This window comes from Semicossyphus pulcher, unplaced genomic scaffold, assembly GCF_022749685.1.
Source record: "Semicossyphus pulcher isolate SPU_LCO1_2020_fin unplaced genomic scaffold, fSemPul1.0.p SCAF_17, whole genome shotgun sequence".
In the NCBI taxonomy this organism is placed as follows: Eukaryota; Metazoa; Chordata; class Actinopteri; order Labriformes; family Labridae; genus Semicossyphus; species Semicossyphus pulcher.
The window spans coordinates 26,225,656-26,252,750 of record NW_027211681.1 but is presented as its reverse complement, the minus strand read 5'-3'; the positions used below and the strand labels follow the sequence as shown (position 1 = coordinate 26,252,750).

The 27,095-nt window shown below is 41.7% G+C and overlaps 1 protein-coding gene across 1 annotated transcript; it reads left to right on the top strand.

Moving 5' to 3' along the window:
• The first annotated feature begins 2,360 nt into the window (after positions 1 to 2,360).
• LOC138595063 (Fc receptor-like protein 2) lies at positions 2,361 to 26,702 on the top strand. Its single transcript, XM_069666381.1, has 16 exons — positions 2,361 to 2,397; positions 6,168 to 6,518; positions 6,637 to 6,650; positions 7,770 to 7,895; positions 9,424 to 9,478; positions 14,036 to 14,392; positions 14,520 to 14,675; positions 18,321 to 18,581; positions 19,200 to 19,436; positions 19,702 to 19,962; positions 23,107 to 23,398; positions 24,165 to 24,175; positions 24,656 to 24,737; positions 24,821 to 24,881; positions 26,297 to 26,487; positions 26,612 to 26,702. Exons 1-16 carry the CDS (start codon positions 2,361 to 2,363, stop codon positions 26,700 to 26,702), a joined length of 2,583 nt encoding a protein of 860 aa, XP_069522482.1.
• The last annotated feature ends 393 nt before the right edge of the window (positions 26,703 to 27,095 follow it).

The window sequence follows — 27,095 nt, the reverse complement described above, 5'->3', positions numbered from 1 at the left end:
GCCCACGCAGTCTTTCACAAGGTGGAGAATTGAGTGCTCCTTTTATACCCAATCATGGTACTATCACCTGTTACCAGTGAACCTACTTACCTGTGGAATGTTCCAGGTGTTTTTTGAGCATTCAACAACTTTTCTTGCTCCTGTCCCAACTTTATTGGAACGCGTTGCAGGCATCAAATTCAGAATGTGTGTATATTTCCAAAAAACAGTTAATCAGTTTGAACATTAAATACCTTGTCTTTGTGCTGTATTCACTTGAATATGGGTTGAAATGTATTTGCAAATCACTGTATTCTGTCCCAACTTTTTGATTGGGGGTTTGTATTTAATCATTTAAATTCAACATGAAACACTAGGGGCCCTATTTAGACGGCGTAAGGTGCACTAAAGCACATGGCGCTAAGTGATTTAGGGCGTGTCCGACGCACTTTTGCTAGTAACATGGCGCACAATCTGGGCGCAAACTGAGGCGCAAGGCGCAAAAAGGTTGCCTTAAGTCCCTGGATTATTCATAGGCGTGTTTTCGGCATAAAATGAATCAAACCAATCTGAGTGCCAGCTCTCATTCCCTTTAAGAGCCCGGTGCGCCTGTAGGCAGGGGTGTTGCTATTTACACGGCGGAGTTGAGTCATTCTTCTTATATAAACCGGACCCCGACCAGCATATTTAACTTATTTCTTTCAACTGCGTGCTGTTTCCACAACGTGGGCGCTGGGCGTGAAAAAAGACGACTGCACCAGGTGGAAGATAGCAATGACACTTGTAAATATATTTGTATATTTATGTTTGGTTTTTATATATTGTACTCATGTTTTATTTACTTATTTATGCATCTTCAGATGGTCCAAAGCTTCTCTCTGTGTCAGTGAGTCCCTCTGCTGAGGTAGTGGAGGGCAGTTCAGTGAATCTGACCTGTAGCAGTGATGCTAACCCAGCAGCTAATTACACCTGGTACAAGGAGCATGATGACTCACCAAAAGCTTCAGGACACATTTTTACCATCAGCAACACAAGACCTGAACACAGTGGGAATTATTACTGTGAAGCCCAAAACAGAAGAGGACGTAGTAACTCCACCGTACATCTGACTGTTGTGGCAGGTAAGCTCTCCACACTCACCTGCACACACACCTGTTCACTGCACCAGACCAGATTCACATGTTAATAAGTAGCATCTGATAACTGATGTAAAGAAAAGGTCCTGTCTTCATTCCCAGACAGTTGGCGTGAGGTTGATCACATATCTGTCTTTATTTGAAGGGAATTCCACATTAATCATGAACATCATCAGGCTGACTCTGGTGCTCTTGCTGGTGATTCCTCTGCTTCTCCTGATTGTGTGGACAAGGTAAAACCATTAAAATCCACCAGTTCACTCACCTCTCTTTCATTTAGCTCCTTTAACTTCCTTTAGTTTTATAGTTGTGAATTTCTGTGATGAGTTTTGTCATTTTTGTGTTTTGACTCAATCCAGGAAGAAGACTCTGAGCTTTGCAGAGACGATAGAGGTGAGAGAGAGAGAGTGTCTTTAAAACTTGAATAAATAGATTCTTAATTAAATCTTATCATCTGTCTTCAGTTAGACTCTGGTGCTGAGTATGAGGACGTCTCAGACTTGAAGGCCGTCACTGCAGCACAGACAGAAGACACAGAGGAGCAGGAAGACACGGTGTGAAGTCCAGTCAGGTCAGAGCCTCCTGCAACGAATAAAAACGTGCGACTACAGTTTTATTGTCACAGTTACGACTATAACTTTAGTTTCATGTGATTTTCTTCAGATGCAGATGAACCAGAGGCATGACTCACTGTGGAGAGTGAGGATGTGAAGGATGTAGGGGGAGTGGAAACATTTACCTTCTACTGCAAAAGATTTCACATTCAGTTTTCAGCATGTACGAGTCAGCAGCACAGAGAGTTAACATCAGCATGGAGCAGAAGGGTTAGAAGAATGTGGCCATGGCAGCTTAAACTGAATCATGTGGAGGTGTCAAACATTAATATTTAGATCAGCTGATGGTTAGGTGGTGTGTGACATAGTGACTTATTAATCACTGCTTTATATGCAAGCTTGTCTGTCCTTTAGAAGGTAATTATCTTGTTCCTTTAAGGACCTCTACAGCCGCCTCTCTTTTCGCTCTGCTACATTTGTGCTCTTAATGTTTAAGTTTTGCAAATACTGTATTATTTGTGCTTCTACAAATAATTTTGCACTGTGATGATATTTGACTACGAGGCCCAAAAGAACCAGGACAGGATAACGGTCCCTGTTTAGCAGGTCATGTCCCCGTATACCACCATTACCAGTAATTTCAAAGACACAAAGAAAGAAAAAGAACCTCGAAAGGAGAGCTGGGGCCTATATGGGCTTTCCCCTGCAGGAGAGAGCCTTCTCTGGAGGTAAACTCTCACAATAACCCTGCCTGAAAAGGACGGGAGAGACTCTGCTATGGACGTAGTTTTCCAACTTAAAAATTAAAGTAAACATTATGGAAGAAGTGGAGAGGATAAAACTAACCTATTATCACTCAGACAAGCAAGACAATCTTTACATCCACCTCTGCATGGTAGGAAACATTGAGATCATGTGGTGGGATTTAATTCCGGCTGCGTTCTCAGTGACCCCGATGCTGCGCTGATAGTTGTTGTAGGGATAAAATTTCACTGTCATTGTATCTCACGTGACTACATGTGAAAAGAAATGTATTGATTTGATTGTTTTTAAAGTAACATTTGATTTGAATTAATAAATAATAAATACTTGAAAATATTCTGATCAGCGTCCTGGTTTGCTAAGAGTTTAGATTGTCACACATTTATATCCAAGAGAAGCTCAGTAGAACCACAGTTTGCTAGATGGTCAAAGTATTCCTGTGTCTGATTCACATAAACAGCCAGCGTCCACAACAGGTGACGGATCTGTTTTTAAACTCTGTGGTCGGAAACATTAGAGAGCTAAATGATTTGGATTCAGCTTTAAAGTAAATTTCACATCAGTTTTAAGTATTATTTTCTTTAACAGCTATCAAGACAATACAACTCAGATCTGTTCTTTAGCTTCTGCTTGTTTCTCACATTTTGTGTCTGTCAGGATGAAATGTGCCACAGTGTTTATTATGATGTGGGATGTTGCTGAGAGGAAGGTACACAGACCACAGAAGGTCATGTTTGAACTCTAAACCTCCTCTTGGTCCATTTAAAATACCTGGGTCCTTCATCCTAACAGAGCAGGTTATGAATGAAGTATCTGTGGTCAACAAGTTCAAATGCAAATGTTGTCAATCATAACAAATAAAGTTCAAACGGTTAAACAAATTGGACTCAACAATCAGAGCTGGAAGGTAAAATGTTGTCAGGGTCCTGATTCAGTATCTGATGTTTCACTGTCCTCTAGTGGAGAAGTTTCAGTGGCACATTCAGGCTTCATCAGCCTGACTGCTCCCTCTACGTCCTGCTTTAAAGGAGCAGTTCACCAAGATAACATATTCACTCTCTTACCTGCAATGGTATCCACCTCTTCAGACGTCTGAGGTGTTGTTTTATTTTGTTGCACACTCTGAGGTTTGGTTGTTTTTTTCTGTTTGGTTCAAACCAACAGGCATGAGAGTCTCTCCACATCTGTGTTCAGCTTCTCTCTACAAACAGCAGCGACCTGACCACAGAGTGAACAGAGAAGAAACTAACCAAGACAAAAGTTACACTTCATTGTTACCTCCTCTCTTATGTTTAATAATCTGTCGGATTTTCACTCACTGTTCAGTCAAACAGAAGTATACTAACAGCAATGTACTAGTAGTATACTTGTAGGGGTCTAAATTGGCCAACTTTTAAGTACATAAAGTATATTATTTTGAATTAGTGTAAGAGTAGTAAACTTTTTTAGTTTTATTTTGTACTGCAACTATCATGTGGACTATAGTATAAACAACATATATAATTTATAATATATGTGAACATATATACTAGTTATATACTTCTTGTCAACTTTTTAGTTCATGAAAGTATATTTCCAAGTATACAGCAAGTAAACCTATAAGTACACTGTCCTTTTACCAGTTATATACTACCAGTATCAGCGAACATATCCTCCATTTTGCTCCAAAGGTAATAAATTATAAGTGGAGGACATAAGGAGTTCCTCTCCAACATGTGGGACATACCACAATACCTGTGAAAATGCAGCTGGACTCATGAAATGTAACAGCCCCCTCACTCATGGTTGCAACTATAAACCAGCTCAAAAATGACAATTACCAACTAAAGCCATATTCAGAACATATGTTCTGAACAGACACATTTCAAACACTAATGAAAAATTGTTTTTGCATTTTGAAACACAAGATAGCAAACTTAAACAACTCAGTCAGCACTAGTTAGTGTACCAGTTTTTAGTTTATGAAAGTACACTTTAAGAATTCTACATATATATACTGTATATTCTGGTAATGGCTGTAAAATATCAGCCAGAGTGAATCAAGTCTGTTACAAGCTTTGAAGTGCACACTTTTGTTTATGAATGACTCAAGTCATCAGTTAAACACATTGTACCATCTTTCAAGTGTACAGCACTGTTGTATCTTTGCTTAGTCTGACATATATTTGACTGATACAGAACTCAACCACAAAACATCTGTAAGACCAGAAGCAGGTACTTAGATTTCAACATAACTTGGCAATGGCAAGCCTATATAAAATTGTGATATTTTCTTGCAATGGTGATCACTTATTATAGTATACTTTCATAAACTAAAAAGTGGACTAGAAGTATATATATCTATACATCCCCTTATAGTATAGTTACTAGTACATTGATGTTCGTACACTTACAACATAACGTATACTTGGGAAAGTATACAACATACAACATAAGGTATACATGGGAAAGTAACTATGAAACGACAAACTGACACTGAGACAAGGGAGCACAAAGACTAAATAAACTTAGGAGGTGAGGCTGATCAGACACAGGTGAGACAATCAAGGGGCAGGTGAAAACAATAAGGGCAGGGCACGTAATCAAACAAGCGGGAAACACAAAGGCAGGAAGTGGATCAACACAAGAGACAAGGTGACAAAGTAAAACAGGAAATGATCTAAACCCATGAAACACACATAAAATACTTGACTAAACAAGACTAAACTGTAACAAAAACAAAGAAAAAAACTAAATACAAAACTAAACAATAAGAACTCATGACACCAAGAGAGAAAGTGACAAAGTAAAACAGGAAATAATATCTGAGCCCAAAATACTAATCAAAATCATAGCTAAACTAGAATAACTCATGACACAATAGTTAAAATAAACTCTGTTCTCAGCATGTGACCTTTTTTTATCACATACTGCTGCAGTGCAGAGGAAATGAAACACACCTGTTTTCCTCTTCTCTTTTTGCTCTTTTCTTGTGATTTATGCAGCAAACAGGTTTGAAACCAACAAGCTGTGTCACTAGTTTTTGTTTTAAGTCTCTCTTAACTTAAGTCTCTCTTAACTCTTAACTCAGCTCCTCATGTATTTTAATCATGTAAAGAGGAAGGAAACAAGCCTTATAACTGTTGACTGACTACAGAAGGAAGACATCTTTGAAGACGACGTCCTTCATCTTTGTAAGTAAAAATAATAATCAATATGTGTCATTCTGTTTAATTTCTGTATACTTATTATTTTATCTGCTTTTTTGGTCCCTAAAGTCACACAGAAAGATGAGAGGAGCAATGAGGAGTTTAACTGCAGCAGCGAGTGGATTGGTCATCTTCCTTCTCTCTCTGACAGGTACCTTATATCTACAGTTAAATTCATTGCATAAAACACACCCTTTGTATCTCTTTTCTGAAGCCGACCCTGGTTGCAGAGGCTTCAGCTCATGTGGTGCACGATCAGTTTTTATTTCTATAAATAGAAACTTTGATCATTGTGAAGTTTTTTGAAAGGTGAACTTGTTTCACTGTGAAGTCTCAAGACACTGTTTGAACTTCATCTTTTAGCATCTTACATCTGAACCACACAGTACAGTTTCTCACGCCTCAGTGTTCTGCATTTCTCTTTGGTTTTCACACTTAACTCAGCAGCAACCTGACCACAGAGTAAACTTTCCAAAGAAAAGCACAGACTCTGTAATAATTCAAGTCATGCATGTTGATTGTGTTTCCCGATGTGCTCTGTGTTACAGTGGTACAGGGTCAGAATGGCTGGAGAGTGACATACTCTCCTCCTAAGATCTGTGCCGCAAAAGGATCAACAGTGGACATCAGCTGCACCTACACATACCCATCAAGAGTAAATAAGAAGGATAACAAAGTTGAGAAAAAATTCTGGTTCACCAGAATAGAAGGTCGTGAATATATAGATGTTGAAACAGAATCAAAGTATTCAGGTCGTGTGCAGAATCACTGTGAGGGGAACAGATGCACTCTGACGATCACAGACCTGAGAGAGAGCGACTCAGCTGTGTACATGTTCAGGATCATAACAAACCAGGACAAGTATTATGGTTATAATGGAGTCACCCTGTCTCTCACAGGTAAAGTTTTCACTAAAATATTCAACTATTTATTTTATAATTTCACCTTTTTCGAAAATACTGTAAATGATTGTGCACACGTGCAAATTAATGAACTGCCATTTCTACACATGTTCAGATCTCCAGGTGCAGGTGAGCAGATATGGTCTACATGGGTCTTTGCGTTTCCAGTGTCTCAACAGTTGTCCTGGTGCTTCTTCCTACGTCTGGATCAAGAACGGACAGAAAATTAAACGTGAATATTCACTATATTATTATCCAGGCCAGGTTGGTGATACAGACAGATTTTCCTGTGCTGTACGAGGATATGAGAAGTTCCCCTCTCCTTCAGTGTGTGAGTACATTCACAGTCTTCCACTGACATTAAACTCCTGTACGTTAAAGCTGCTGTGAGGAGTTTTTAGCTGGTTATGACCTACCTACAAAAGCAGTTGACTTTTTATATATAGTTATTTTAAGTCCTGTCACGGCTGCCACCAGGTCGGTCTCAGACGAGGTGATTTACAGCCTTTGTTTACATTTTGTACAGCAAAGTTTTATAGTGAGTGATACGATCGACTGTTAAAAGACAGCAGGAGGAGATTTTTCATCAGAACACACTACAAACACATGTACAGGACAAGATCAGCAGAGAGATAAGATGTACCGATGTGTCCACAGGGGTCACCAAGATCGACACACAATGAAAGTCGCTCCCAGTTGCTTTAACTGCATGAACCTCAGTGATATTTGCTGATTTAATGGGCAGAATTGAGTGAAAAAAGTCTTTGCCCCGTGAGATTGTAGAGATATTGTATAATAATCTCTTCTCCTCTGTCTGCACTACAAAATTAAGCCATATCAGAAGCTTACACTTGAAATTTAGCAACACAAGTCAGCATCATTATGTCTTTAAAATTGATTTATCAGTTAACAATGTCCACAAACACTAAACCAGGATCACTTCCTTGTTCATCGTGTCAGTTCAGGACCAGAGCTTGTCTTCAGGTCCATCCAGGCTTCTGACTCTGGAGAGTATTACTGTAAAGCTGAGAACGAGCTGGGGAGGAAGACATCTACAAAGATCTCTGTTAGTGTTGAATGTAAGTAAACCACAGCTCTGTCTGTCTGTCTGTCTGTCCAAACGAATAAACCCAAATAAACGAAGACGGAAAGGAATTAATCAAATCAATAAGAGTTGTGGTGGGATGGAAAACCCGGAGCTGCGTGGGCACACGGCAGAATTACTGTGTCCCTTTAATCCACATGTAGACCACGCAGCAGCAGAAGAAGACGGCGGAGACGAAGCGACCGCACCAGGGCTGGGGGGCCGTCCTTCACGATGCCCAGCTGGTAGTCCGCGTCACCGAGCCGTGGCAGCGCAGCCCCACACAGAGCGCAGGGGGAAGAGGAGAAACAAACTGTGGCCTCAGCAGCTACAGCAGGACAGAGAGCAGGACAAATTCAACACGAGGACAATAAGCCAGCAGACGTCGGTAACAAAAGAGCCAGCTTACCCGAGCGAAGAGAGCTTAACCCCTGGCCCAAAACACCTTCACGGTTTTCCTGGTGAGGGCAAAGAGCAGACTCCACACTCCTCAACCTCCTCACAAAACGGCACCAATCAACACGGCCGACAACGCTGTGGAGTCACAAAATCACCGCAGCTGTAACACCATGATGCACAATAAAATCAGTCTATAAGTATAGCAACACTCGCCTACCGTACAAATCCCGCTCGGGGCAAACAACCGGAGCACACCAGCAAGCCCTCTCTCAGTGAACGCCAGGCAATAGTGTGCGCACCCGCGAAAGCGCGACTAATGACAGGTGGCACCGCTGCGCAATCAGGCACAGGTGGTATTGATTGAGTGGAGGTGGAGCAGCACTCAACCTGCCACATGTGCATCGGTGCAAAAACATCATGTTTTGTTGTCTCCTGTCACTGTACCTCTGAATAGGGATTTAACGTAAGTAAAACTTTCCTTCACACCATGATGTTAAACTTTACGCCAGTCCGCGGATCACCTGCGTGCTGAACCGTGCGATCCCACCGCTAGATGGTAAGTGGGTTTTATTTATTTACTTTTTTCCCACATTGTTAATAAGGAAGTAGAAATGTCCATCTTCATTGTTTAAAAAAAGACGAAACAAACAGCCGACTTTGTCAGATAGCCGCTCCACTGTTTCCTCGTATACAGGATGTGCAAGTTTCACTTTTAATGACTTCTAACACATTAGCCACGTTAGCTTTAGCCTTATTAGGTTATAATGTTTCACAATGCTTTTAGCTAGTTGTTGAGTTTGCCTGCAGAGAAGCCAAACACAAGCTTTTTCAGTTCTACTGTTGAGAGATGAGACATCGAGCTTCAGATATGTCCCTGAAGGATTAGGTCAGATAAAACTTTGATTATTGGGAAGATGCTGAAGAAAGAGAAACTGAGAAGTGAGAAGGGGAAAACAACAACAAATGACTGTATATATAGATGGACTCCACCTCCTCACGTTGTACAAAAATGAAGCCAAAACCCCCCAGAGAACACAAGAAGCTGTTCTGCTGCAGACTGAGCTCCTCTGAGGGATCTTTGCCGTTTTTTTCTGGTAAGTTAGATGTGTTATTCTGGTAGCATGAGGGGCTGTACTTTGTGTTTTTTGGCTTCTTTTTTTTTTTTTTTACAACAAGAGGAGGGGGAGACAAGTCGTCCATCTTTATAAACAGTCATTGATTGTGTCCAAGATCTGCTGATAATGCCAGGTAATTTATATACAACTCTTTCACAGTGTATAAAGAGGAAAAACTCTTTATGAGCCAGCGTGCATCGCATGTGCAAAGTACTATTACAATTTCTGTGAGACCAGGTTGGTGCAAACGAACCCTTGCCTTACCCTGGGACCATGATTAAACGTGCATCTCTTCCTGTGTCAGAGAGACATCTCTGTCAACATGGAGCTCTGTCAGTTTGCACCCGCAGACACACCCAGTAACTTCTCCTCTGCATCAGCTGCTGTTTTCACACATTTCTTTGGCTACATTTTCACACATTTGATCTTTGTGTTACTTTTGTTCTTAATCTGCAATGACTGTGACCTGATGTAGTTAGTTATAGTAAAATGACTTGATATATTAGTCCAATTGTTGCTCAGCCAACATTTTTAGTAGCATCCATCCATCCATCCATTATCTTCCGCTTATCCGGTGCCGGGTCGCATTGGTAGTAGCATATATTGCTTATTATTCAATATTAATACGTCAGTGAGAACCTTCTTTCATGCAGATTAATGATGTAAAGAGGAAGGAAGTCAGACAACTTCTACAGCTTGACTTCTGCCTTCTGATGACCACAAAGGAGCATTTTCTGTGAAGAGAACATCCTCTCCCTGTTGTAAGTAGAATTATCCATTGATATGACTGATATGTATTTGCAAAGGTTCTTTACCGTCCCTGCTGATGTGTTTTATTCTCTCTGAAGTCACACAGGGACGAGAGGAGCAGCTATGAGTTTAAAAGCAGCAGCAGCAAGTGGGTTGGTTATCGTCCTTCTCGTTGTGCCAGGTACTGTACATCCTCATTTACATTGTAAGACATTTATTAAGCTTATTCAGAACAGGCTTCATATGCTTTTAAACATTTTATAAAAGAACAGACTTCCTAAATGTGCACTTTTCTGGATTTAATGTGAGATATGACGTTAAATGATACAAACCATTTAAAGCATATTCACTTGTGTATTTACAGATTGTTCTGTATCCTCATGTTTCAAAGTCTTTAGATGTGTTTCATGTTTTCACACATGAAACATCTGTTTGCATCATGTTACATGAACTTTTGAGAGGTTTGGAGTATTGCACATGACGAGTAGTTCTCTAAGGCTGGAGCTGTCAGTGGTACATCTGAAGGATTCAGTAACTTAAGAGTTAAGTTACGGAAGTCTGTATTTCCTTAATGAGAAGAAGGGGAACCAACTTTGCCAGTGCATCAAGTTACTTACTGACGTCTGTGAGAGCCTGACCGATACTGGACTTGTGTTCATTGTAGGTATTATATGTTATAATTAAAAGAATAACATTCAAAATCTGAAAAGTTATTGTCACATTTGCATGACATACAAAATTCAGATAAAATAGAGTTTCTGTAGCAGCTTTAATAGCACTAAAATAAATGATCAAATTAAATAGAAGTGAGTATAACACTAAAATACACATAATGAACCCACCTTTCCCACCTTCACACAGTGCTGCTGAAGATAAAAGTCACTAAGCACAGACCAGCTCATTTGACAGACTGATGCTGTTAATAATAGTAATAAAAGGCTAAATAAGCAGGATTTTCCATATTAAATATTCCCTCTTAATCAACATCATAATCCAGGAGAAGTGTGAGCTGGTGTCTGTATCTGCAGAGGATCTGCCCTTCGTCTGTGTTTCTATTCCTATTATTCTGCTCTGTTTGGGGCATTTTGGACGATCTATGGACTGTCTGTCGCGGGGCAGAGGTCTGGAGCTCAGCCAACAGTCCGCAGGTCGGGACTCAGTCAAAACGTAGCATCACGGTGACATGGCTGTCTCTCTGCTCTGCTCTCTGTCTGTCTGTAGCACCGTGACTTGAACTTCTTTATGAGACTTGAAATAGACTTCACAAAACGTCTTCATTTGCCGTTCTGTGAATGAGAACAGTCCGCGTGGGTCTCACTGCTGTATGGAGCTGCAGGTGTGACGGAGGGCGGAGTAGACAGACGCACACACCTGGCAGCAGCGCGACGATGGCTTATTAAAACAAAACCCTGTCTCTTCCTGCGGGGTTGCACGGAGGTGTAGACGTGTAAGCTTGTTGTTTAGAGCGTAACCGCTGTGAAACTAGCAGAAAATAGAGCTTAAAGCTCCTGTACCTTCATTACTATCGAACTTCAAACTAACTGAGAGCCAGACTGTACACACGGAATCTCGTCTGTGCCGTTTAGATGCGCAGAGGGTAGAAACAGCGGTGCGCTGAAAGCAAGCTTTCTTTGGCTGATTACTGTGATTTTAACGTGAGTTTGTTGTTCACAATGTTTCGTTCTGTTTGGGAAAGATAATATGCTGCTCCCCTTCGCTGTGTGTGCAGCTCTGCTCAGCTGTGACGCGCACTCTGGCAGCGATAGGGACGTCCTCATTTCCCATCATGCCTGCCGCCTAGTGCTGACTGAGTAGTTTAAGTTGTTAAGTTTATGTTAGAAATTGTCATTTTTGTGCTGGTTTATAACCATGAGTGAGGAGGCTGTTACATTTCTTCACTCAAGCTCTATTATGGTGGAATAACTTGGAGCTTGGTACTCCTGTTGATGAAACAAACGTTATACCCTCTGCTTGTCAGGTGGTGTAATGACTTTGTCTCACAGCACTGCAAGAATGAAAGTCATTAATAGTGGAGCATGTTGGATGATATGCTGATACTGATATTTCTGCAAAATGCAATGATCAGCAGATGAAATCAGCTGACCGTAGAGATGTCAGCTGTCGTTCACTTCAGTGACCCGGATCTTCGGATCTCGTTCAGCTGAAAGATTCGTTCATTACATTCGTTCACCAGGTCGTTCAGTGACATTTCCGGTTTACCCGTAACTCACTCACTCTCACTCGTTCATGAACGATACGGCTCCCATTGCATTACTGGTCTTCTTGTTCAATCATCACAATATAACAACACAAAATTGTGTTTGTGTTCATCAGTGCTGTAAACATATGTGAACTGCTGATGTGTGCAAGATATACCCCCGCCGCCTTAGTTTGTCGTGGTCGAGGATCAGAATGTCTGACCTGTTGGGACTCATTTCGTTCGTTCATGACCGAGAGAGGACCCGGTCATTCGCCCCTCCTCTGTGCTCAAACTGTATTTGCTAGTGTGAAGGTTCTCAGTAATCCAGGTCATTGTAATTTTAATATGCTTCTAATATGAGAAAATCATCCCTTAACAGAGGCAATGGCCTAGACACCACCGATCTCCCAATTACAATGCAGTGTTAAATCATCTGCCTAAACAGGTGAGATCGCACTCACACTCAGGATCATGTGATCAATAATATATATAATAATACAATAGAATAACAATGACTGATCTTGATTTGTTGCCACAATAAGGTCGCGTTCTGTCTTTATTTTCTGCACACAATTAATATAAAAAATAAAGTACTTCTCTCCACATGCTGGAATGACACGAGCAGGAGCTGTAACCTGCGAGCAGTTCATTATAACGCAGCGCGGGGAGAACACAGACGTTTAATAATGTGGACCTGTGTTCAGGTCTGTCTGTCTGTCTGTCTGCTGTGTACTACATATATTTTACACAGAGCTGTAGATGATATCAGGCTTCATGATCAAACTTTTATATCACCTCATCACTTCAGTCCACGCTGACCCGCTGCCTCCCTCCCTCTGTGCAGGTGCTCTCTCTCTCTCAGCCCTGCGAGTCTGCGTCACCGTTTTTATTCTATGTTGTTTTTAAAGTTTAATGGAGGTGAATGAGGCTCCTTGTATGTCACAGGGCCTTAGGATGTAATATATTTAATCAGAGTCTCCCCCAACACTGCTGTATGAAAAAAAATTAACGAACGATAACAAAACATTTGTGTTTTTTCCCATTTTTTAAACCAATTAATATCTAATACCTTTGTGTTACATACAGCGCTCCTTTAAAAGGCTCAGTCAGACGCAGTTCTGTTGTCACTCCTCCCTCACTCTCACTCGTTCATGAACGATGACGGCTCCCGTTACATTCACTGGTCTACTTGGCCCAACTTGCCCATTACAAAACCTTCTGACATTATAATTCTAAATAAATAAACATAGTTTAGTTTGTGTTCATCTGTCAGTGGTTTACACATCTGTGAATTGACTTGTATGCACAGATGCACCTAATCCACCTTCGTTCCAAAGGCCATTCTTCGTTCACTGAACGAGAGCGAGAGAGAGAGACATTCGGTCAAGCGATACGTTCAGTCGTTCTCCTAACCAATGATGGTCATTTGATACATTTGATTTGATACAAACAGGCCTCCTCTAAAAGGCAATTGGCTCGTGCTAACATCTATCAGTCTGGTTTTCTAAAAGAAGAAGGGAGGCACTGGAGAGCCGCGAGCGGAGCCAAGTGAACGAAAGGAACGAATTTGATGCATGGAAGTGAACGGATCATTCCGTTCACTGAAAAGATTCGTTCTTTTTGAACGAATCGCTCAGGACCGAAACATCTCTAGCTGACCGATACATAGGTCAGGTTGTTGTCTGTGTGATGTTTCCATGCATTCCTGATCTCTAACACTTTGTCTTTGATCTTCTATATGTCTGTGTTACTGTGCCTTAATAATAAAATAATAAATTATATAATAACAACCACTTTAGAAAAGCATCACTTTCCTCAGACTCAAGATTTACTGCCACCTAGTTTTGGGAAATGTATTGAAGTCATGGAGCCGGTTTCTTTATTGAAACACCTGTACAGGTAATTGTCGAGTGTTTCGTCTGTTGTGATGATCTTAATGTTTTTTCTGGTGTGCTCTGTGTTACAGTGGTACAGGGGGAGACTGACTGGAGAGTGACTTACTCTTCCACTCAGATCTGTGCTTTAGAAGGATCAACAGTGGACATACCCTGCACCTACACATACCCATCCACAATGAATCAACAAACGACTGAAGTTCAAAGCAGCCTGTGGTTTGCTAAGAGGAGAAACAATGAACCTGTGGATCTGACGACAGACTCAGACTACACAGGTCGTGTTCAGTATGTTTTTCATGAGAACGACTGCACTCTGAGAATCACAGACCTGAGAGAGAGCGACTCAGCTCAGTACAAGTTCAGATTCATAACAAACCAACAAGGTGGAAGTTTTAGTGGTTCACCTGGAGTCACTTTGTCTTTCACAGGTAACAGTTTCACCAGAATATTTGGTGTTTTTTGTGAATACTACTTTATCTTTGTGGGATTTTTGTATCTGTGAACTTTATTGGTTTATTTTGATATAACATTTCACTTCTTTCTTCTCATGTTCAGACCTGCAGGTGCAGATGGAAGGATCATCATCATCGACCTACGCAGACCTGAAGTGTCACAGCAGCTGTAATGTGGCTGATAATCCTTCATATGTCTGGTTCAGTAATGGAGTGAAAATGTTTGAAGAGACATCTTCTCTTAGAAGGTCTGCTTATGGTAACAGTTACTCCTGCGCTGTTAAAGGACGTGAGGGATACCGCTCTCCTGCAGTGTGTGAGTTTACTGAGAACAATATGGGGAGGAGGGAGGGGGGGATCTGAGAAGAACTTAATCAATGTGAAATGTGATTCAAATAGTTTGTTAAGGTGCAGCAAGTTGCTTGAACCAGCGCGTTGGCAGAAATCACAGTGTGGGTGGGCAAAGAGAAAATCAGGTGGGTCTAGCCCGTCCGAGACCAATCATACTTAATAGGTTCTGAATCGCATTTGTTAACCAAAATAGGCCATTACAACTATACTTGCCTGAATGCACCAAAGTTTAATCATACAAGCCTTATGCATCACAGGCACAAAGACAAAGATTTGCTATGCTCATCGCATAGCCTGGCACGGCGGTCCACATGTTCACACAAACACAGCTGACAGACGCAGCAGCATCATTAATTAAAGCGTATGGATGGAGGTGCACCGGCACCAACATGCTCAGTAACATTAAAACTGTCACATAACAAAACCTGATGCAGACTCGCAGCGCTGAGAGGGGGAGACCAGGGGCACGGAGGGAGGGAGGGAGGGAGGGAGGGAGGGAGCGGGTGATCGCGGACTGAAGTGATGAAAAAACATCAGTCTGATCATGAAACTTAGTTTGATCATGAAGCCTGATGCTCCTCTTCAGCTCTCGCACAGCAGACTGGAGTCTCTGTTAACAGGGACAGACGGACAGAAAGACCTGCGTGATTAGCACACAGATCCACGTCTGTCCTCCCCGCGCTGCGTTATTAGAAACTATGATGAGCTGATCGCAGGTTACAGCTCCTGCCCGTGCCATTCAGAGCATGTAGAGACGTAGACCTATTTTATACTGTATAGTAACTGTGCGCGGGAATACGGACAGATCGCGACGTTATTGAGCCAGGTACAGGGCATGAGAAACACACAGATCTGTGTCATATCTGCTCCTTACCTGACGTCTGTGGTTAAAGACGAGGACGACGTGTCAGACGAGGCAATTGACTGCACGCTGCCTTTGTCTACATTTTCCAGGGTTAGGGTTAGGGTTACAGCTAAGCGCCGAGAAGCGGAGCCCGTTTCCTTTCGGCGCCCATGTTCACCGATTGTGTCGTTCACATCAGAAGCGCCGCGGCGCGCACCTCTGCGGCCGGCTCGCGCCCTGCAGTGATCGTTTTGGCGCCTGGTCTATTTTTTGCGCGAGCCGGGAGCGATCGCGTCAATCCTGGCAGGAAGTCACACATGAAACAACGAGAGAATCCGGTCAATTTTCAAAATTCAAACAATTTTCAAAATAAAACACAGCGATTGACAAATGCGATGTTATATTTGTGTGCTTTTATATATTTGTCAGTATCTAAACAGAGCGCGAGAGAGATGAAGATACACGCACGCACACACACAGACACACACACACACACACACACACACACACAAAGAGAGAGACACAAAGTGGCCTGGCTATAGGGGGTGGGGGCAGGGTGTCAAAACATACACGCAAACAGAGAGAGAGAGCATGATGAAAAAACAGCTCCGAATGTGAGTAAACGACAGCTGAGGAGCAGAGGCGCTTGTCGACCGGCGCGGAGAAATGCGCGTCTGGTGTGAACGGAAGTGCTCCAGCTCGTGCGCGATTTTCGTTGCGCGGCGCTTCGCAGCGCTTCCTCGTCCGGTGTGTCCCCGGCGTAAGACTGTTAAAGAAAGCAGGATGAGATGTTTTGTCAAAAAACCACAACTTCAGCATGTACAGGACAAAATCAGCAAAGAGATGAGAGGTACGGCTTTGTCCACAGGGGGCGCCAAACCAACACAAACAGAAAGTTCCTCACAGGAGCTTTTAAAAGGCTTTGCTGTGAGTTCTTTCTTTGACGTTGCCATATTTAACATTCATTCAGGCTATTATATTAACGTTTGTTGAATATAGCATCAAAGGTATGTTGTGTTCGTGCTAGTTGACCGTCGAAGTACTAGCGACTCCTAATGAGTCGAAGTCACCGCGAGTGATTTATCGGTGAAATGGGGTGTATCTGAGATGTGAACCTAGCCTGGCACGGCGCCCACAAAGCACGCACATGCATGCAGCCATATTTCAGACTATTTCACTGTATGAACCTCGACCGCCTGTGTCGGACCTTTCGGGTGTGTAGAAAACACATTTTATTTAATTGTAATTAGATTCTGACCGATCCTATCGGCGTGTCTAGAGATTGAAGTTACAGCGCTGTGTGTCGTGAGTAAATGTCGTCGTTGGAGAATCGAGTGCTAAATCACATGCTGCTGCTGACGGGGGAAAGGGTTGAATGAGCAGCCCTGTCGTTGCTACTTGGCTGCACTCGTTGAGGAGAAAGCTGGCGAAGGTGTGTCGTGTTGAGAATGATGGCGGAACTTTCTCCTCCTCCTCACGTCTATTTGTGACAACCTTAAGCAAACTGATTTTTATTTCAACCTACATTAAAAACAGCTGTCTAGCTGACAGTAGGCCTCTGAACAGAAACATTCCTCTGTGAAAGAAGGAGGGGCGGCTCGCAATCTGGCATTTGCAAAGTGCACGGCTACTCAAACGATCTGACCTATCATCATCATCATCATCATCATCATCATCATCATGTGGTGAACAAGAATCATTTCATTTGTATTGGTGGAGTAGTCAGATAATTGAAACCGTATTCAGCCTACAGCTACGTGCCTGGCTTGAACAGTAAAAAAAAAGTGAAAATCGGAGCCTCTGGATCTCCCTACAAGAAGTACCTTAATGAAATCTCTGTCTTTTTCTCTGTTGTTATGAATTTAATTCTCCTTCCTGATGTGCTCTGTGTTACAGTGGTTCAGGGCTTTGGAGTGACTTACTCTTCCTCTCAGATCTGTGCTTTAAAAGGATCAACAGTGGACATACCCTGCACCTACACATACCCATCCACAATGAATCAACAAACTACTGAAGTTCAAAGCAGCCTGTGGTTTACTAAAGAGAATTATCATGGACCTGTGGATGTGAGAACAGACTCAAAATACACAGGTCGTGTTCAGTATCTTTTTCATGAGAACGACTGCACTCTGAGAATCACAGACCTGAGAGAGAGCGACTCAGCTGAGTACAAGTTCAGATTCACAACAAACCAACCAGGTGGAAGTTTTAGTGGTTCACCTGGAGTCACTTTGTCTGTCACAGGTAACAGTTTCACCAGAATAATTGGTGTTTTTTGTAAACACTGCTTTGTATCTTGTTTGTATCTGTGAACTTTATTGGTTTATTTTGAAATAACATTTCAGTTCTTTCTTATGTTCAGACCTGCAGGTGAAGGTGGGAGGATCATGGGATTATGCAGACCTGAGGTGTCACAGCAGCAGTTACACCTCATTTGTCTGGTTCAATAATGGAGTGAAAATGAATGAAGAGAGATCTTCTCTTAGAGTCTCTGTTAATAATAAAAACAGATATTCCTGCGCTGTTAAAGGACGTGAGCGATGCCGCTCTCCTGCAGTGTGTGAGTCTTATCCACAGTGTCACTAACACAACTTATATTCTGCTGTGTTACTGTGCAGCTGATAATAATATTTGATCAGGTACTGGATCATAGTACTGACAATTTAAGCATCCAAGTGTCCATTAAAACACAGATGTTTTCTCCTCCAGATGCTCCACAGGATCCTGCTGTGTCTGTGAGTCCCCCTGGTCAAATAGTTGAGAACAGTTCAGTGACTCTGACCTGTAGCAGTGATGCTAACCCAGCAGCTACTTACACCTGGTACAAGGAAAATGTCCCACAGCCTCCCCATACAGAAGCTCAGCTTGTCTTCAGCTCCATCCAGGCCTCTGACTCTGGAAAGTACAACTGTGCAGCTGCCAACAGGCTGGGGAGCAGGACCTCTGGAGACACCAACATTGATGTGACATGTGAGTGAAATGACCCTTTTTCTGTAGTTTCAGTCTTTGTTGGCGCCCAGATTTACTCCGCTGTTCAGGGTTATGCATTCAAGCTTCCCTCTGTGTTAGTGAGTCACTCTGGTGAGACAGTGGTTGGTAGTGGAGCATGCAGCTGGTGAACGAGAAGATTCTTCACTGCTAAATTAATCTGTCGTTAACCTACAAAGTGTTCACATTTCAAAGCAGCTACAGTCTGTGAGAATCTGCAGTCTGATCAGAAAATAAAAGACACTTAATCTTAGAGGACATGAAGACATGTGGTTCACTGTGTGTTTACTGCAGTTTGTCAGTAAGAAAGTGACACACTCTTTTAACTATACAGCAAATTATCCATCAACATTCTGATTTATTCAGCTGAATATAACAACAGTTGGAGGCCTGGATGAAAAATAATAGATGATATAAATTGTGGTTTTAAAGACACTGAGGTTTAATCCTCACGTGTTCTTTCTTCATGCCGGCTATTGGCTCCTGAACCAGAAAGCCAAACAAACCCAGCAGATAGAGACAGCTCTGACCTTCTGTAATGAACATATGAAGATTTAAACGTCTGTATTGTGTTAAAATGAATATTTTTGTCTTCTCAAGATGCTCCGAAGAGGACCTCTGTATCAGTGTGGTCCTCTGCTGAGATAGAGGAGCGCAGTTCAGTGACTCTGACCTGTAGCAGTGATGCTAACCCAGCAGCTACTTACACCTGGCACAAGAAGAATGGACATGTGGAACGTCAACCTCGCAGCCCAGGGACACAACTTTCCTTCTGGTCCATCACAGCCTCAGACTCTGGAGAGTATTACTGTACAGCTCAGAACCAGCTGGGGAGAAGTGAATCTGGATCTGTTTTAATTGATGTGAAATGTGAGTGAACAGATTATTATGACGACACTGAAGGTACAAATCATTTATTGTCACAAAGTGATGCCACACAGCGCTATGTTTCTGTGTTTATGTTCATGGGAAATGGCTTCATCTAATATACCTGTATGTCTGATATGTATATCTAATATTTGATCAGTTTTTGGATGTTAGTATTGACAATTTAAGCATAAAAATGTCCACATGACATTAAAACAGATGTTTTCTCCTCCAGATGCTCCACAGGATTCTTCTGTGTCTGTGAGTCCCCCTGGTCAAATTATTGAGAACAGTTCAGTGACTCTGACCTGTAGCAGTGATGCTAACCCAGCAGCTGAATACACCTGGTACAAGGAACGTGGTTATCAACCTCTCAGTAAAGAAGCAAAGCTTGTCTTCAGCTCCATCCAGGCCTCTGACTCTGGAAAGTATTACTGCGCAGCTGGGAACAGGCTGGGGAGGACAACATCTGTATCCACCAGCATTGATGTGAAATGTGAGTGAAACAACCCTTTAAAAAAAGAAACATTCAGGCTGACTTTGCTGATTATATTCGCTTTTTTCTGTAGTTTCAGTGGTTCACTGTGTGTTTACTGCACTGTGGCAGTGAGAAAGTGACACACTCTTTTAACTATACAGCAAATTATTCATCCAACATTCGGATTTGTTAAGCAGAATGTGATGAGACATCATTTAGGTGGAGGCCTGGATGAAAGATAATGAGATTATATGAATCGTGCTTTTATAGACGCTGAGGTTTAATTCTCTCACGTGTTCTTTCTTCATGCTGGCTTTTGGCTACTTGGCAAACCCAACAACTAGAGACAGCTCTGACCTTCTGCAAATTTGTAGATTGAAATTTCCGTATCGTGTTAAAAATATATTTTTTTCATCTCAAGATGCTCCAAAGAGGACCTCTGTATCAGTGAGGCCCTCTGCTGAGATAGAGGAGCGCAGTTCTGTGAGTCTGACCTGTAGCAGTGATGCTAACCCAGCAGCTACTTACACCTGGCACAAGAAGAATGGACATGTGGAACGTCAACCTCGCAGCCCAGGGACACAACTTTCCTTCTGGTCCATCACAGCCTCAGACTCTGGAGAGTATTACTGTACAGCTGAGAACCAGCTGGGGAGAAGTGAATCTGGATCTGTTTTAATTGATGTGAAATGTGAGTGAACAGATTATTATGACGACACTGAAGGTACAAATCATCTCTTGTCATTGGTTTTCATATTGCATGCCATTTTTTAAATCAGTTATCCATTACAAACATCATCTATTGATTGGTAGTGTTATACAGATCGAGGTGGAAGGGGAACTTGTTTGGTATGGAGGTCGGGGGGATCTTCTCTGAACAACCTGGATGATGCCATTTTACCTTAAACCTTAATTACATTAAATCAGAATCTGAATTTGGGTTTATTGCCAGGTAGGTTTACACATACCAGGAATTCGGTTTGATAAACATTGTTGTCATTTAAATTTGTACCTGAAAAAACGTTTTTATTTTACTTTAGACAAGTTAATTTATTAACTATATTTGAAAAAGTTTCCATTGTTTTATTGTAATATTAAAATATTTTTCCTTATCTTATTCATTTTCAGATACAGTTCATGCAGTGTCCTCACTGTTTACCTCGTATCAGCTCCTGCTGTCTCTCTTTCTCCATTATCTGCTGCTGTTTCTCTCCCCTCTTTCTGCTGCTGTCTCTTTAATTCATTACAGCATGCTGTGGGATCATCAGATGGCCCGCTAAACCAGCGCCTCCAGAAAGTGGTGCCTTAGCTCACTGCCTATATGGCCTACGCCTTGAGCTGGCCCAGCTTGAAGGCCACATTATTCATTTAATTTTTATCTCCTCCAGATGCCCCAAAGGTTCCTGATGTGTCTGTGAGCCCCTCTGGTGAAATCAGAGAGAACAGTACCGTGTCTCTGACCTGTAGCAGTGATGCTAAGCCTGAAGCTGAATTCACCTGGTACAAGAAGATTGGACATTGGAGGGATCAACTTCTTATTAAAAAGTCACAGTTTGTCTTCAGGTCCATCCAGGCCTCTGACTCTGGACAGTATAACTGTAAAGCTAAGAACAAGCACGGGGAAAATACATCTAAATACATCTCTTTAAATGTAAAACGTGAGTGAAACAGCTCAAACAAAAAGCAACATAAAGATGTTTACTTACTTAAAATAGTTCTTCACTATTCAATCAATCAAATTCAACATGAGTGTTGTCTTTATTTATGTTTGGTTTTTATATGTTTTACTCATGTCTGTTTTTGTTTAATTTTAATTTATTAATGCATCTTCAGATGGTCCGAAGCTTCCCTCTGTGTCAGTGAGTCCCTCTGCTGAGGTAGTGGAGGGCAGTTCAGTGACTCTGACCTGTAGCAGTGATGCTAAACCAGCAGCTACTTACACCTGGCACAAGAAGAATGGACATGTGGAACATCAACCTCGCAGCCCAGGGACACAACTTTACTTCAGGTCCATCACAGCCTCAGACTCTGGAGAGTATTACTGTGCAGCTCAGAACCAGCTGGGGAGAAGTGAATCTGAATCCGTTTCAATTGATGTGAAATGTGAGTGAACAGATTATTATGATGACACTGAAGGTACAAATCATCTATTGTCATTGGTTTTCATATTGCATGCCATTTTTTAAATCAGTTATCCATTTCAAACATCATCTATTGATTGGTAGTGTTATACAGATCGAGGTGGAAGGGGAACTTGTTTGGTATGGAGGTCGGGGGGATCTTCTCTGAACAACCTGGATGATGCCATTTTACCTTAAACCTTAATTACATTAAATCAGAATCTGAATTTGGGTTTATTGCCAGGTATGTTTACACATACCAGGAATTCGGTTTGATAAACGTTGTTGTCATTTAAATTTGTACCTGAAAAAACGTTTTTATTTTACTTTAGACAAGTTAATTTATTAACTATATTTGAAAAAGTTTCCATTGTTTTATTGTAATATTAAAATATTTTTCCTTATCTTATTCATTTTCAGATACAGTTCATGCAGTGTCTTCACTGTTTACCTCGTATCAGCTCCTGCTGTCTCTCTTTCTCCATTATCTGCTGCTGTTTCTCTCCCCTCTTTCTGCTGCTGTCTCTTTATTTCATTACAGCATGCTGTGGGATCATCAGATGGCCCGCTAAACCAGCGCCTCCAGAAAGTGGTGCCTTAGCTCACTGCCTATATGGCCTATGCCTTGAGCTGGCCCAGCTTGAAGGCCACATTATTCATTTAATTTTTATCTCCTCCAGATGCTCCAAAGGTTCCTGATGTGTCTGTGAGCCCCTCTGGTGAAATCAGAGAGAACAGTACAGTGTCTCTGACCTGTAGCAGTGATGCTAAACCAGCAGCTAAATGTACCTGGTACAGGGAGAACCAAACACAGCCTCTAGGACCAGAGAGAAGTTATCATTTTACCTCCATCAGCTCCGATGATAGAAGGAACTACTACTGCAAGTGTGCGAATAATTACGGAGAAATCAATTCTTCACTTCTGTTCGTAGATGTCCAGTGTAAGCCACGCGACTCTTTTCTTCTTTTCATGGAACAAAAGTTCTTTAAATCATTCATTCAAATATTAATGGAGTTTGTCTCTCTATATTTTGTCCTCCAGATGCTCCAAAGCTTCCCTCTGTGTCAGTGAGTCCCTCTGCTGAGATAGAGGAGGGCAGTTCAGTGACTCTGACCTGTAGCAGTGAAGCTAACCCACCAGCTAATTACACCTGGATCAAGGAGCATGATGACTCACCAAAAGCTTCAGGACACATTTTTACCATCAGCAACCCAGGACCTGAACACAGTGGGAATTATTACTGTGAAGCCAAGAACACAAGAGGACGTAGTAACTCCACTGTACATCTGACTGTTGTGGCAGGTAAGTTTCACACAGACATACTCCAGTATAAGTAAGATGTTGACAGCTCCTCCATATGTGAAGGAGGAAGCACACAGTTGTCCTGTTAAATAACAAGATTAATCGACACGTTATGATCTGAGTTTTATGCTCACAACATAAACTACATAAGTTCAGCAAGATCTTGTTATGGTTAAAACAGGCCAATGTTGATTGTCAACTCCTGATTCAGCACTTCCAGCAATCTGTGAAGTTGGAAGCCCAACTTTGTCCTTCTGCCTCAACAGCTTAGACTGACAGTACGATGTTCACATGTACAAATATTCTAGTAATTTGTCAAAGTTCCAAACAAAAAAGAACCCAAAAAACATATTCAGAATGGGCTGAAGACAAGTCCAAAGAAAGTTTCTAAAACTGGAAAAGTATCATCTTAACCCAAATGTCTGAATCAGAAGATGCTTCATTTGGAAGGCCTAATTTGGAATATCCAAATAGTATATATTATTTTTGTGATCGCGGTAATTGGAGCATACAGTCTGGTCCTCCTTTTTTAAAAATTGGTAACCAAAACCCGGTCTGACACTTTTCCCAAGGTGTGCCATCCAAGACAGCCCAACAATGTCTCATCTACCCCCCGGAACTTGCAACAGCCTTGATTAGCTTTTAGGGATATACTAAGTCGGACTTCCCCCATGTCCTTAGACTCTCTTAGGCTTCACCCAACAGAGGATGTGTTGGTCAGGCTCAGGAGCCCCTTAAAGTTCCCTATTCTGGGTCAGAGGTCCTTTTGGTCTCCTAGTACCTGCCTGCTGCTTCAGGAGACCCCAAGGTCAGCCAAGCTTGAAGCCTTCCTTCATGATTAGAATCATCTTACGGAACCACAAAGGCAACCATAGATCTTTGTCCGATGGTGTTATGGTACCAAGTGCACCAATGAACCTCCCTATGCTCAAATATTGTGTTTGTTATGGCCAATCTATGACTAGCACAGCAGTCCAATGACAACCACCACTGTGGTTCAGTTTGGGAAAGCCACTCTTCCCAATAACCCTCCTCCATGTTTAGTGTGGAAGTCTCCATGTGGAACTAAAGAATTCCAATATGAATCCAGGATGCCATCCAGGGACTTCGACAAGGGTTTCACAGCATCAGGGACGTTTGACTTTTGTCTTGGTCATCATTTTGTAATTTCATCAAAAGAAAATACATCAAGTTGGAAGAATATGTTTGTATTATTATATAATGGGGTAACTTTCTGCTTGACCCGAATCAATTGTCAGCCTTTTAATATGATCACTGTTTCTTTCAGGAGCGTGGAAACTTATTGCTCCTGCCACAGTCTCTGCTATTTTCCTCGCTATCATATTCATCTGTGTCCTCCTATGGATCATGTGAGCAGTTCTGTTTCACCAAAAAGCATTAGATACCATCGAGATTACTGCCATGGTTTAACTTTCTAAATATATCTTACTAGAAAGAGGAAGGCCTCCAAGCATCCATCTGAGCCTGTTGAGAGACCAGACAACAGAGAACAGGTGAGGAAGTTCATAAATTCAAAGAAGGAAGTATCTTTTTGTGTCTCGGTTTTCAATTTAAGACCAAAAAGGAATGCCTACAAGGATTCACTCTGTAAAAGCTTTGTTACAAGTGGAAATAGATCATGAAGCCTGATGTTCCTCCTCAGCTCTGTGTTTATCAAATGTATGATACACAGCAGACTGGAGTCTCTGTTAACAGTGACTGACAGACAGACAGACAGACAGACAGAAAGATCCGTGCGATTAACACACAGAAAAAAACGATTCTTAAGAGACACAGCGGATAAATGTTACATCAGACAGGAATGAAAGGAGAGGTCTCCCGTTATCGTTCCCGTGGATATGGGGAAAGTGGGTGGTGCTTAATGTGACCCAGGTCACGTGTGCGTTCACACTACTCGACGTATGTGGATAAATGTGTCCCAGACCACTTCTGTATGTGGCCTGAGTAATCAAATCTGAATGTGTCTTCAATCCATCCTGGGAGCGTTCAGACCTGTAGTTAAGTCTGTCCACTTGTGATCTGATCACGAAGACCACATGTTGATACCAGGTCTGAACGGGGTCTTATTCCAACAAAGACAATCCCTTTTAAGCTGCTTACATGGCTAATGGAAAAGTAGTATTCCACAGCTTTTCACATTTACATGGAGCCTATTGCCAATCCTTGCAAACTGAAGGCTTGTTGGTTTGTTTACAACGCACAGAGCTGACATTAAAAAGGATCTTGAACCTGATCTGGACAGATATGTTGAATGTGCTGTTTAAATGCCCAGATAATGCTCCCTAGAACTGAATATCACCATATCCCACTTATCTTAATTATAAAATGCTACAATATGAATAAGGTATCTGGACCATGACCCATAACAGAGTCGGAATATGATCATAATAATATGATAATATTGGTCGAAAATTCTAATACATGTAAAAGTATTCATTGACACACCAGGAGTAGGTAGATTTGGGCTGGTGTAGATACTGTGGTGGGTAGTTGAGGAGAGAGGAACAGGTGAGCAAGTTGCTGCAGGAGCAGTTGACGAAGATCGTTGAGAAAGTGAGGGGATCTGTTGGACGGATGGACAATTACAAATCCTGGAGAGCTACAGAAATACATGGACCTGAGGGACGAAAGACCTAGCTAGAGACTTGAACAGTGGGTCAGACTGGTTCTACAAAATGTCATCACTGCCCTTTGAAGAAATAACAACTATTTATCATCTGTTATTAATGACCAGGAACTGGAACACCAATAAAACCATTGGTTTCACATACAAATCTCTAGCTCCCTTTTCTTTTTTGCTTTGATTAATTCTAACTTCTGTCTTTGTAAGTGTCACAAGCCTTAAATTCTGTCTTTCAGATTTCCATCTACAGAGAAATAATTGAACCTATTTGTCCAATGTCCACAGATACAACCGGCCAGGCGGGAGGCTGATCTTGAATATGCCACTGTCAACTTTTCCAAAGAGCAGTCTGATCCTATCTACTCCAACGTCACACCAGCAAAGCCCAAAAGACACAAGAAACAAAAGAAGGAAGAAGAAGAAGAGATGGTTGAGTATTCTGCTGTGAAATTTAACAGTGCCAGTACAGCCCAGAGGTAAACAACACGTCACATTACAACATTATATTATAAAAGATCAAAGAACTGTAATTCTAATAATGTTGTTTTTAACTTTATTTTGTCCTGTTAACATGCTACATTCAATGTATTTCTCCTTCAGACCCAGCAGGGAGGAAGCTGCAGAGGATCCAGCTGCATTGTACAGTACAGTCATCAAACCCCCCAAAAAGCATGCACCAAGGAACCTCTAGTCTACTTTCATCCATGGAGACCCTTAAAAGAAACCACTTTGAGTATTAAAACACATTCCTCAGGAAACGCTAGTTCAAGAACGCAGGTATACTAATTATGGCAGTATATGCTTTGTGTACGACTTAGCATTTAAGTCAACTGTAACAGATACGTAAAGTGTTTATGAATGATTGTAATAGATTGTGAACTAAAGCAAAACCCAGCCATCTTCACACCATCTCCAGGGCTTTGAAGGAGAATCATTTCAATGCTCTAAACTTGTTTTATTTTCTAACTTTTTCATTTCCTCTATTGTCGTTATTTGTACACTCATTTTAAATTGTTTATACTACCGTTACATTACAAAGTAGCGTTCATTGCTGCTTTCTTTATTCTTACTGCAGTTAATGGGC